Source organism: Sciurus carolinensis, chromosome 15 (genome assembly GCF_902686445.1).
Source record: "Sciurus carolinensis chromosome 15, mSciCar1.2, whole genome shotgun sequence".
Lineage (NCBI taxonomy): Eukaryota > Metazoa > Chordata > Mammalia > Rodentia > Sciuridae > Sciurus > Sciurus carolinensis.
In genome coordinates this window covers 34,058,854-34,071,457 of record NC_062227.1, presented here as the reverse complement: position 1 = coordinate 34,071,457, position 12,604 = coordinate 34,058,854, and the positions used below count along the sequence as shown (strand labels likewise).

The 12,604-nt window shown below is 38.7% G+C and overlaps 1 protein-coding gene across 1 annotated transcript in view; it reads right to left on the bottom strand.

The window, feature by feature from the left end:
* The window catches only part of Lama3 (laminin subunit alpha 3), a 263,204-nt gene that overhangs the window by 130,440 nt on the left and 120,160 nt on the right, over positions 1-12,604 (bottom strand). Inside the window, 8 exon segments of the mRNA XM_047526418.1 lie at positions 1,601-1,743; positions 3,671-3,803; positions 5,593-5,749; positions 8,834-8,933; positions 9,629-9,734; positions 9,957-10,009; positions 11,512-11,611; positions 12,518-12,564. Of these exon segments, the coding sequence (XP_047382374.1) occupies positions 1,601-1,743; positions 3,671-3,803; positions 5,593-5,749; positions 8,834-8,933; positions 9,629-9,734; positions 9,957-10,009; positions 11,512-11,611; positions 12,518-12,564 (839 nt within the window).

Here is a 12,604-nt window from a genome sequence, read left to right as displayed (position 1 = left end):
GTAACCTAATCAGTGAATTAAGCCACTGATACAGATTAACTGAGCAGGGGTGGGTGTGGCAGGAATAGGTGGGTCACTGTGGGGTGTGACTTTGCAGTTTCAATTTTGCCCCTAGGGAGCAGAGCTCTCTCTCTCTCTACTTCCTGGTGGCCATGTCCTGAGCTGTTTCCCTTATCCTTCCTCCATGATGTTCTGCATCACCTCAGGCCCAGAGCTATGGAATTGGCTGACAATAGATTGAACCTCTGAAACTGTGAGCCAAAATAAATTTTTTCCTCCTCTATGTGGTTCCTGTCAAATCTTTTGGTCACAATGACAAAAAATGGACTGAAACACTACCTAAGTTTTACTTCTAAAATGGTTATTGTTTAACTTGTAACTTTACTGAGGTTGGAACTATATCTCCTCATTACCTGATATCCATAGATTCTAGAGCAGTAAAGGTTGATAATAGGTGCTCAATAAAATATTTTTATGGGAAATGGAAAACCACAAGTGTACTACTGCACAGTTGCACAGACTATACACCATGAAGCATCTTCCATGCCTAGGTAGTAACTTATAATGAATTATTCTTTCAAGTTTGTACCCATTATTGGCATCAATGGAATTTTCCTCATCCTCATTTCCAACATCTGTGCAGCACTCTTAAACTTTTTTTTTTTTTAAGCAGTACAGTTTTCTGCCAAGAAAGTGCAAAAAAAAAGAAGAAAAAAATGAAAAAATGGACAGGATAAACCTACATGTTATCTTTATAAGATTCTAGATTTGGAAAGAATCTGTAAGGATAAATATTGTCCTTATTGTTCAGAATCAGCAAGAGAAGCAGGCTTCAAGTTGAGACCAATCATTGGGTTGTGCCAGAAGGAAAGGCTTCATGTTTTCCACTCGAAGAGCATGAAACCAAACTTTTGCCAATGATTTTGTCTTGGAAAGATCTTGTTATAAGCAGAAGCAGACTTCAAAGCAGATATCCAAGCAGGGTGTCCCAGAGAACAAGTTTTATCTCTCTGCCTTCTCTGGTTACTCTATTAGTGTTGGTGGACACAGTCTTTCCTTCGATGAACAGTTCTTTAGCAAAAGCAACCAGTTTCGTGTAATTCTTGCCTAAGTTTAAGGTAGGAGGGAGCAAGAACAGTGTTATGGGTCCTCTGGTCTCTTCTCTTTCCAACACTGAAAATCTCACTGATATTAGGATTTTTGAGTCCTCTGGGTTCTTCTGACTTCATTCTGCACAGTCCCCAGAGAGGCTTATTTTTTTAGGTACCCTCTGATTTATGACAGGAAATACCAAATGAGCTTTTGGAAGGCAGGGACACATGCATATGAAAGCTTTCATTTGTTCTGATAACTTTGAGTCACTCTGAGTTAGAGTTTGGATTGTTTTTTTGTGTTTCGTTTGCCCAAAAGAAGTTGGTTGGAAGGAATAACCCTATATCATTATGTTATTTGAGGACAAAAATCAGCTTAGCTTCCTGTATGATAAAAGGGAAATTCGTGATTTTGATGTCTTCTGGTCACTGTGGGTCATGGTGTTGGATGAGACCATCTTAAGTGGGGGAACATCCCCCAGAGATCACCATTCAGAACTCTGACTTACCAGGAGGACTCCTTCTGCCTTAATACAAGCAATCCATGTCCCCGCTGTCAATGAGAACGGGTCTGCAAAGCCTTTTCCAGGGATGGTGACAAAAGCTGGCTCCTTACTCGGCAGGAAGGTGATCTCTTTGCTTTGAGCAGCACCTACCAGAAATCCGAAGAACTGTTTCAGACATCTTTCTAGCAGCTAGGGTTAAGATTTTAGATAGTTCTGTTTCAGGCACTCAGTTTATATCTGAAAAAGTTTGAAATGGTTTACTGATCACAATACTGATCAGATTTACTGATCTTGTTTTTTTTTAACTTGTATATATGCATATGTACAAAATAGATGAGAAAGATATTTGATAAGATGTTAGCAGTGGTCGTCTATGCTGGAAATGTAATTTTCTATATTTATGAAATAAGAATATTAACTTCTTGGGCTGGGGTTGTGGCTCAGTGATAGAGCACTTGCCTAGCATGTGTGAGGCACTGGGTTCAATTCTTAGCATTGCATATAAATAAATAAAGTAAAGGTTCATCAACAACTAAAAAAAAATTTTAAAAGAATACTAACTTCTGTAAGTGATTAAATATTTCTTATTTATAGAATATTTCCAGTATATTACACTGACAAATTATTTTTTCTTTTTTTATATGAGATTTAAAATTTTTATTTTTATCAATGAGCATGCCTTCATTTTATTATAAAATTTTTGACCTTCTAGTTATTTTCAGGATGCAACATTTTTCCTCTGCATTAAACAGAGGACTTTCTGCAGATGGTTCAGAAACAAACAAGACTGTTGCATCTGAGTTCAATTGAGACTTTTTCTTGAGAAGAAGTGTTTGCTCCAAATCTTTGCATTTGTTCTAGTTCTACAGACATCTATGCGCCAGGCCTGGAACTGAGTTCTATTGTCAAAGCAGTGAACATAGCTCCCCAGTGGTGGGGATAGAGAATTTGAGGATACAGACTATAAAATGAGAGAATACGGTATAGTGTGGACAGTGGTGTTTGGGAAAGGAATACGTTACCTTGGGAATATGTCACTGGAATCCCGACTCAGACTTGGGGAGAAGTGCCCCAGAGGATGAGGAAACAAACCAAAATGTATTCTGACTATATGAGTTAACAGAGGGCAGAGAGCTATGGCATTGTCACCCAGAGGGTACTACTGGAAAGTGTTTGGAGTCCAAAGACTTTGTCTACAAAGATCAGCTGTGCACTCAGGCAATGTACTAAACCTCTCAGTTTTGTTTCCTCTTCAGTTGGGAAGTTGGACTACTCTAAGCGTGATAAAGTCAGCCCACCAGTTCTTCCTACTGGCTACTAGTGGATCAACCTCCAGCAAGTTTGGCTGATAGGATGGGTATGACATCATTCCTCCTTCCATTCCAATTCCGCTGTGGATGCTGAACATAGATGCTTACATCTTGATCCTAAATTAGATTTCCCTGGGTGCCATTTTGTGTCCTTACCAGACTTCAAATGCTCCCTGGAATCTGTTTCCAAGAATGATAAAAGCCTGGTTCCTTGTGGACATACTTCCAGGCCTTGTCCCTGGCTGTGGGTGAGGCTGTCCTCTCTTCTGTCCCTCACCTCTGAAGGAGAATTGAAAGATTCTTCCTAGAGTTCTCTAGGAATTTGTGCTTTACAGCCTTCTTCTTAAAAATTTCTATCCTTGCCCATTTCTCCTTGAACTACTTGGTTTGCTTGAAACAAAGGGAGAATTAAGAGCAAGAGGCCAAGGTCTCCTAAATAACACCAAAAAATGTGATACTCGCCTCACCATGAATGAGCTATAAAATCAGGTTTGCTCAGTGAAGAGGTCATGACCCATGGGATCAGCCAAGGTACAAAGGTTGCTATATCATGTTTTTAAGTGGCAGTGATAATTTAATAGCAGAAGTTAAATAAGCAAAAAGTTTAGAGAATGACAAGGTAAAAAAGAGCATCCAGAGAACTGTCCAATCCAACATGTACCAAGTGTAATGTTCTCTAAGGATGATCATCTTTGGGAAAATTGGAGAAAACAATATCTTGATTATTTTTTTTTCAATTGAAAAGGCTTGGAATTTTACCCACCTGACTTCACCCAAGATGGATAAATGGTTATATGACCAGAAACTGCTTCAGTTCCAGGGTTTATGTATCTCAGAATAATGTGAAACAAGGAGAGATTTGACTTCCCCACATCCAACATCACCCTTACTTCATTCTGAAAAAGACCAAAAAGCCATGAAGCATAGAAAACTGGTTAAAAGAAATGTTAGCTAATCACAGCTCATCAATGACTTCATTCTATTTGAGTTTCACCATTGAACTTCTATACAACACACACACACACACACACACACACACACACACACACAGGTATGTTCATGCCCACTTAACAAGGACCAAGGAACTATAAGGAAACAAGCCTAACAATGAATTAAAATCACTTACAATGAAAGTTACAGTGAAAGTGCGCTCCCTCAGCCACTGAGATCCTCTTTTGACCTTTTTGTGATCAGGCAGACAGAGCGAAGGATTAGATGGACTAGTTTAAGAAAGCCACGGTGACAGGGACAACCACCACTGGCTGGGAAAAATAAAATGGCAGAAGAGAAGGAAAGGAAAGTGTGTTATTTCACACACACGCCCATAAGAGACTATTCTAGGACCCATTTCACACAGAGAAAATCTAAATGGTCACAAAAACCAATGGTGGCTGGAGAAAGATTAAAGACCCCAAACACATTAGTGATAAACTCTGGATATAACTAAACTATGCCTATTGTGTCTTATGAAGTTTTATCTCAAGCCCTTATCCGAAGATACTGTTGGATTTTCTACCTGGAGGTTCTAAGTTGGGAGATAAATAGGCAAAGTTGTCACTCAAGGGACATCACCAATGTCCTCTGACCAAAAAGACTCAAAAACTCTATTCTTAGAAATTCACTCATTTGGGTCAACCAAACTTTTTTTTCACCTGTGAGAGGGTTTATACCTTGATTGGGCTCACATGCTATTACGACTTTATAGAAACCATCATTTTTTTTTTTCTGAATAATGAAGTGAAATCAGGGCATTAAGGAAATGGAATTTCTGTATTTGGGCAGAAGGGGAAGAGAATGAGGTATTCTAAGGTTCTAGGTGTTATTTGGGAAAGGCAGATTGGCTGGGGAAATTTGACCAGGCACAAAGCAGGACTAGAATCAGGAAAACTATGAGCCTATTTCAGTTTTTCTCTGGACTATTCTAAGTTCGAATCTGCTAAGGACAAGTATTGAGTTAACACGGTCATCAGATTACCTCCTACTGTGAATTTCTCCACCAAGACACAGCTCAAAGGGATAAACCTCAAAAAGAAATTCTGAGGACAAAACTACTCAATGACTCTACAGGATTTTTTGTTATGAATATTGCATAAGGTCTAAAGGTAAACAAATAACATATCATCGTCCTTACTCCAATGCAAAGCCAAGAAGGAAGGATGAAATAGAGAAGAAGGAAGGAAAGGAGAAATATGGGAAAGAATAATTAAATAGCACAAACTACAACTCATCATTTATTTTTAGTTTCTATTCACAGAGTAATTTGGAATTTAAAAAATCGATAAAAAAGTAGCAGCACTAGCTTTATTAGAATTATTTAAACTAACATTTTATTTCCCACAAATGGCTCTGAAGAAAATGTCCCTTGTGTAATAATATAGCCTAATGTCATTTCAGAAACTTCCTTCTTCTCGTGAAAAGTCTCCACAAATGAACACCATTTTTCTTTCATTTCTTCATTTTCTGATTGGTGACCCAATGAAAGTAGCAATGATCTGTGAAATCCACACGTATGCTTATCAGCTAAAACCCAAGCCTAACTTTAACGGGGACCCCAACCCAGCCTCTGGAGCAAAAGAATCCTGGAATCCACTTTGGGGACAGTTCACTTTCAAGGGGCCCCTGAGGGTGTTTCGGGAGTACCTGGGGGTCACCCTGCCACGAGGCTGTGGCCTGCTGGCTGCCTACCTGTACTGAGGTCATCTGGGCATATCCTCTCCAGCTAAACTCAGGAAACACCAGGGGATCAAATCCAAACCGGGGGCTTCTTCCATTAGGTACAGTGCCATCTTCAATCTCATACTTCATATGATGCAAATTGGGGAAATAGTAGTTATTTTCAGGCCTTTTAAAGTAATAAAAAGTAAATGTAGATACAGCAAGTTAGGTTCATTGACCATCTGAATATCCTTTAATCCAGTAATTACTGCTAAATGAACTCCACCAAGTTGACAAAGTGCATTAAATAAAGACAAATGAGAATGGTTCCCCACTTTCTCTAAAATACTGTTTTCATTCATGAAAACATTCACATAAACCACACCCAACTCCTACATGTTCCAAGACTTAAAATGATAAAGCCATTGAGCATAACTCATAATATGTTCTTTAATGTATCTTTTAATATGTCTAAACCATTGTCAACAACAAAATGAAGCCAAATTAGGCTATGTACTATTCCTGCATTGGTTTTTACACTCATATTCACTATCATACAAATATTAATATCCATGTGCCAGACCCTATTTCTGTGCACAATAGATATAGTGTGATATAAAATATATAAGTCAAAATATAAAGTCAAAGAAGTTTCTCTATATATACTTTTGATCATTAGAATGACTTTTCTGACTTGTTTTCTCTGAAACCATATTGCAAGTAATGAGAATCTTGGCATTGATCAATTAATGGATTCCTTTCAAGACTCCTGATGTGGCAGACACACAGGAGGATCAGAAATATCTCAATTCTGTGTGGCACTTCACAGCCAAACTACTTGAAGTTCTTCCAAATGATAAATTTTGCCATTCAGTCAGAAGCTAATAGCAGCTAATGGTTTTAAAGTCATAAAGATCAATTATAATTAGTCAATTAGTTGAAGGAAACAAAAGGTCTTGCTCCTGTATTTTAAATGGAATTAGAAATGCTTGTCAGGCATGGTGGCACATGCCTGTAATCTCAGTAACTAGGGAGGCTGAGACAGGAGGATCACAAGTTCAAGGCCAGCCTCAGCAACTTAGCAGAAGCCTTAAGCAATTACCCCAAGTAGCCTGGTTAGCAAGACCCTGTCTCAAAATAAAAAATAACAACTGCAGATGTAGCTCAGTGGTAGAGTACCCCTGGGTTCAATCTTTAAAAAAAAAAAGCAAGAAAGGAAAAAAAGAAATGCTTATATTTCTGAGGTAAATTTACAGAGATCCTTAAAAGTTTTCATACCCATTGACCCAGTAATCTTATTTCCAGGTATCTATTCTAAAGAATGTCTTTAGAATATACTATCAAAAGAATTAATATAAAAATACACTATCAAAGAATTAATATTAAAATGTTTAAAACAGGGAAAACTTAGAAACACAAATGTACAAAAATTATGAAATAAGGAAATTATGAAATACAATCAGCATTTTTGAGAACTATTTAATGCTAGAAGAAATGCTTATGATACCATGTGAAATTAATAGCTTGATATATATAACATGAAAAAATACAGCACTAAATTTCATTCATAAACAAAAATCTAGAAAAAAATACAAAAAGTATTAAAAGGAATTTTCTCTGGGTGGTGGAATGAAGATTTTTCTTCACATTTTTACTATCATCAACATTAATTTTCTATAATGAACATTTATGGAATTATAAAAATTATTTAGAAAACAAAGTGAATGTAAATACTTTCTAAGTTTACATGCAAACCTAAAAATGCTCAGATAAAAATCATAAACTAACATTTGGGAGAACAAACAAAAGGACACAAGATTTGCCAGCCAGGAGAAGTTGCTATGCCATATACATGAGGTTGACCTTTATTTCAGTTATCATTTGCCACTATATCAAAGGATATATTCTAAATTTCAAGGCATATACCTATATATTCATATATATATATATATATATATATATTTATATATGTATAAATACAAAATGCAAAAATATATGCTAAAATGTAAAAGGTCAATATTTTTCCTCTGGGTGGATTATTTAATTTTTATTTGATTGCATTATATTATCCTGAAAATTAACCAATCACCTACATAAATGGAAAAAGAAAAACAACATTCTCTTGAGTAGGAAAAAGCTCACTTTGTCAACATAAGGATGAAAAGGGACAAAACAGAAAACATTTACATTAGAAAACATCACAAAGCCCCTCTGGTCCTTCCTTTGCCTTGCTAGTTTCAGGAAAACAAATTTATAGATGTTTTCTTTCTCATGGACCTTCTACAAGGCCCAGCTGTGAGAGCCAACTAGGAAGACTAAAAAATAACAGCTCCGTGACCCTGACCTTTCAAATCCAAATATTGAAAACAATGAGGGAAAGAAAAGAAACACCAAAACAATACAAATCATCGTAACTGCACACGAGAATTTTTAAATTCATCTGCTTGTGGTGCAGTTAGTGAAGAAGGTATCTGTTTTTTTGTGCATTTCATGGAGTTTCCAGCAATGATTAAAAGTCAGAATATTTACACTTAAATTTTCCCTCCTGCCACTAAGGAAAGATTATGGGTGAATCATGTTTTATGTGTGTGGGTGTGTGTCTATCTATGTCTATATATACATCATCTATAAACAGCAAATGTGGAGACAGTAAGCTGCCATACTTCTCTGGCACCATCTGGGTCTCAGTCTCCACTTTGCGTTGCTGCTCTTACAGTTTATTTTAATTTACTTCTGCATGAGATGAAGTCCTATTTCCACACTCCGGAAGTTTTCTTACCCTTCTTGTTGTCACCTGATCTCTCCACTCACTCTCCTTAATGTGTCTGAGGGAGCAACAGGAACTGAATGCCGGTGGTCCAAGAACCCGGGTATGTGCACTCTGCCCATTCTTATTCCCTCTCTCTTCCAAGAACTGGAGCTGGCTCTGCTTGCCTCCTCCATGCTGTGACTTGTCCATGGGAGTTCAGCCAGGTGAACCCACCCCATGCTTCCAGCTCTCCTCATGCCCACCTGTCATTCTGCACCTGTTCACTTCAAATCTGCAAACTCTGAAGTGCAGGTGCTCCCCGACTTGCAAAATGGAACCGGTTTTATGGTCATCATTATCTCCTATTTTAATTAACTCACGCAAATGTTCAGATTTTGAATTATATTGTACGGCTTCATCTGCTGAGGATTCCTAGGACTGCTTTGCTCTTCACCAGCATGGTTGGTGATCTAAGACAACTTCTCATCCATACACACAGGAGGAAGCCTCCCAAAGACTCACCTCTGGCACACCTTCCCCACCACGTGATCTCGGCATTGGCATGCTCCCGAGCGATCATTGCACACGGACGTGAGCGCTCCACCAATGTCACACCGACACCCTGTCAGGAGACAGCTGTGGTTACCCGTGAAATCATCCCCATAAGGAATGCTTCCCTCCCTCTATGAGAAAGGAACACTAATAATCCCAGGGTTGTAGCACCGCCTCCCTTCTTATCACACCTTATATCTGGCAGGAGTTTGAAATAGGCAGGAAACTTCCTAGCGGAAATGACCTGTCCCTCCAAAAGTCTGCTTCTAGGCTGGGGGTGCACGGCCATAGGCCAGCTGGAACACAGATGCCCAATGTGAAGGTGGTGGTAGATCAAGAGCAGAACAAGATTTAGAAACAGCACTATTGTAAATAAGGTCAGCTAAGAAGAGCCCATGTGAGACACTCAAGGGTAGCCTTGCGGGCCTACTGTTGCTATGATTTCATTATTTAATACAACCCTATCTCTAAAAGCCTGGCTCTTCTGATAAAACAAAGTACAACCTTAAAGTCACTAAGTCCTGATGTTTTACAACATTAACACATGTCCTCCTATTCCAGGTATATTTCTTATGACAGTGTGCTGTAGAAGAGAAGTGGAAACATCCCCATCTGCAAATTATGACTAGTATCAACTGAATATTTGACCCAATGTCCCAGACAGAATGCTTGAGCACATCCCAGAAAATCAACCAAAGAAAGCAAACGCAGGAGAAAGGTTATTCTGACACTTTGCTCTGCTTGGGACCCACTGGATGTAAGTACCTTGACACCCAAAGTAATTTCTCTTTTCCAGAGCGAAATATCCATCTTCGCAGGTATCACAGGCATCGCCGCTCACTCGGACCTTGCAGTGACAGTCACCATCTCCCTGTGGAACAATGAGCCAGATGTCAAAATCTGATAGTTACAGAATTCACTCATCTTCAAGATTGAAAACTGGCTCATTGTACAATAGGCAGCAAGGGAGCCCCAGCCTGAGAAAAATGACCATGTACTGTCTGCCTGCAGAGGTACCAACACGCTCCCAGGAACTCCTCAATCAATGGCTACGGCGTCCCATTGGTATGGGACGAAAACCGACTCGCATTACCTGCCCACACTCTCCAACGCCACTCACTGTTCCTGCCTTGTGGCACTGGCACTCTGTGGAGATAAGAAAGTGTCCTTAAACCAAGGGTTACCCAAAGACCGCTCCCTGGCTCTGGGCACATCTCACATCTGCAACACAACATTCGCAGGAAGAGGTCCCTGCACACTTCAGCAGCATTACCATTTGCACCACTGAGGCCTAGCAGAACACACCAACCAATACGATCCCTCTCGAAAGATGGTGAGTTTATGGCTACGCCAAGACTGCAACATCATGGGATTTTTTTTATATACCTTTATTTTATTTATTTATTTATATGTGGTGCTGAGGATGGAACCCAGTGACTCACACATACTAGGCAAGTGCTCTACCACTGAGCTACAGCCCCAGCCAACATCACGGGATTTTAGAGACTTTAATGTCAAGGTCATCGTTGATGTACTTGCATGAAAATATACTCTATTCAAAGATATTCACTTCAGCTGGTGCAGTGGTGCACGCCTGTAATCCCAGTTACTGTGGAGGCTGGAGTAGGAGGATCACAAATTCAAAGCAACTGGGCAACATAGTGAGACCCCATTCCTAAAAAGAGATATTCAACCGGGTGTGGTATCACTTGCCTGTAATCCCAGTGACTCAGAAGGCTGAGATAGGAGGATCACAAGTTCAAAGCCAGCCTCAGAACTTAGTGAGGCCCTAAGCAATTTAGTGAGAACCTGTGACCCTGTCTCAAATTAAAAAAAAAAAAAAAAGATTTTTTTTGAAGGACTGGAAATATAGTTCAGTGGTAAAGTGCCCCTGGGTTCACTCCCCAGCACTAAGAAAAGAAAAAGAAAAAGAAAAAGAAAAAGAAAAAGAAAAAAAAGGAAAGGAAAGGAAAAGAAAGGAAAAGAAAAGAGAAAGAAGGAAAGAAAGAAGGAGAGAGAGAGAGAGAGAGAGGGAAGGAGGGAAGGAGGGAAGGAGGGAGGGGAAGGAGAGAAAAGAAAGAGATATGCAGGTATTCAGGACTGGGATGTAGCTCAGTGGTAACACATTTGCCTAACATATGTGACACTCCATGTTAGATCCCCAACACCATAAAATAAATAAATAAATAAAAAGACAGAGATTCGCCTAATTTAGTAATTTTAACCCACTGTATTCAACTTGTTATCCTGGTTTCAATACATGTATAAAGTTATAATAAAATTAATCCAGGAAGAGTGAATCACAGAAACAAAGAGGTAAAAGCATTTATCAAGTAGCTGCTGTTACAAACAATAAAATACATATGGAAAAAGGAGGCTAATCCTTTGCTGAGATTTTTGAAAATGACAGAAGTTCTGACAAAAGTGTGGGGGGAAGACATCAAAACTTTGCACCGTAGGGATGCACAGGTGCATGATAGATCTATAAATCAGAACAAGGCCCAGATTCACACACACACACAATTACACAGAAGTTTGGACAAATCAAATTGCTTCAACAAATAGCTCTTTTGTGAGTTTAGTTATTGAAATAGAGAAAATTAAGAGGAAATTACAAAATAGGAAGTGATGGTGTATAAATACTTTACCTGAACATCCACTGGGGTTTTCTCTGGCCAGATTCCAATATAATGGTTTGCAGTGACTACATGTAGGACTTGCCACGTGAAGCTTGCATTGGCAATACCCCTTCAAATGCAAAGCAAATGAACATTTGACATCTTGGAATAAAAACCTGTTTTCAAAATAGTGTTCTGGGCAAAGACTTGTCACAGAAATACAATTTGGCCATGAAAAGTAAATTAAGTGGATCCGGGGGGAACAACAGCACTGGGTTCATTTCAACTGTCTTCCAGCTGATTTTTTTTTATAATTAATTAACTTGTTACACACATTATCCACATTTGCTGTTAAAAAGAAATTGAAAAATACAGAGAGAAAAAAAAATGTCTTATAACATTGCCAGTGTCTGTTGATGCTGCTACAGTGTAGAGTACAAATTTACATGGAAAAGTATTTGAATATTTATGATACTGGGAATCAGTAAAGAACGGTGTTTAACTGAGAATGCTTTTGTAATATGTAAGATTCACTTCCTGGCTTCAATACTGTCAAGTCTCTTAGTAAGGATGGCAAAACATTTGTCCTTCTGTTGATCCAGTACCCGGAATTGAATCTCTAGGCTATGAGACCAAGAAGAGAGGTCATTTCTAAAGGCCTTAGAAAACTTCAGAACACCATAGTATGTGCTTGGAATAATAAAAAAGAAATAGGAATTATTTTGTGCACAGCCAGTGTTATTTAATTTGTCCTTGGCTATCGAAGGAGCCTTGGAAGGATTCTGTAGTGGCAACACCATTGGAGTTTCCTGCAGTAAAACTCTAAGACACCAGAACTAAAAATTAATTAAACCATATTCTTTGTTGGGGAGAAAAACCCCACAAAATCATAGGCACTTTGAAAAGGACACTGACCTTTTTAAGCAATACGTGTCTTATTTTAATTTACTTTTAATTTCAGGAAGCTCCCACATGGTTAGTCTTGAGTAAGTATCAGAATTATGAGTTGCCACCTTTATACGTATCTTCCACTTACCAAGCTGGAGTCAATGGTACCGGCTGGGTCACAAGCACCACTGGAACCTGTATATGATTTAGAAATGTTTTCAATGTCTGGCAGTTA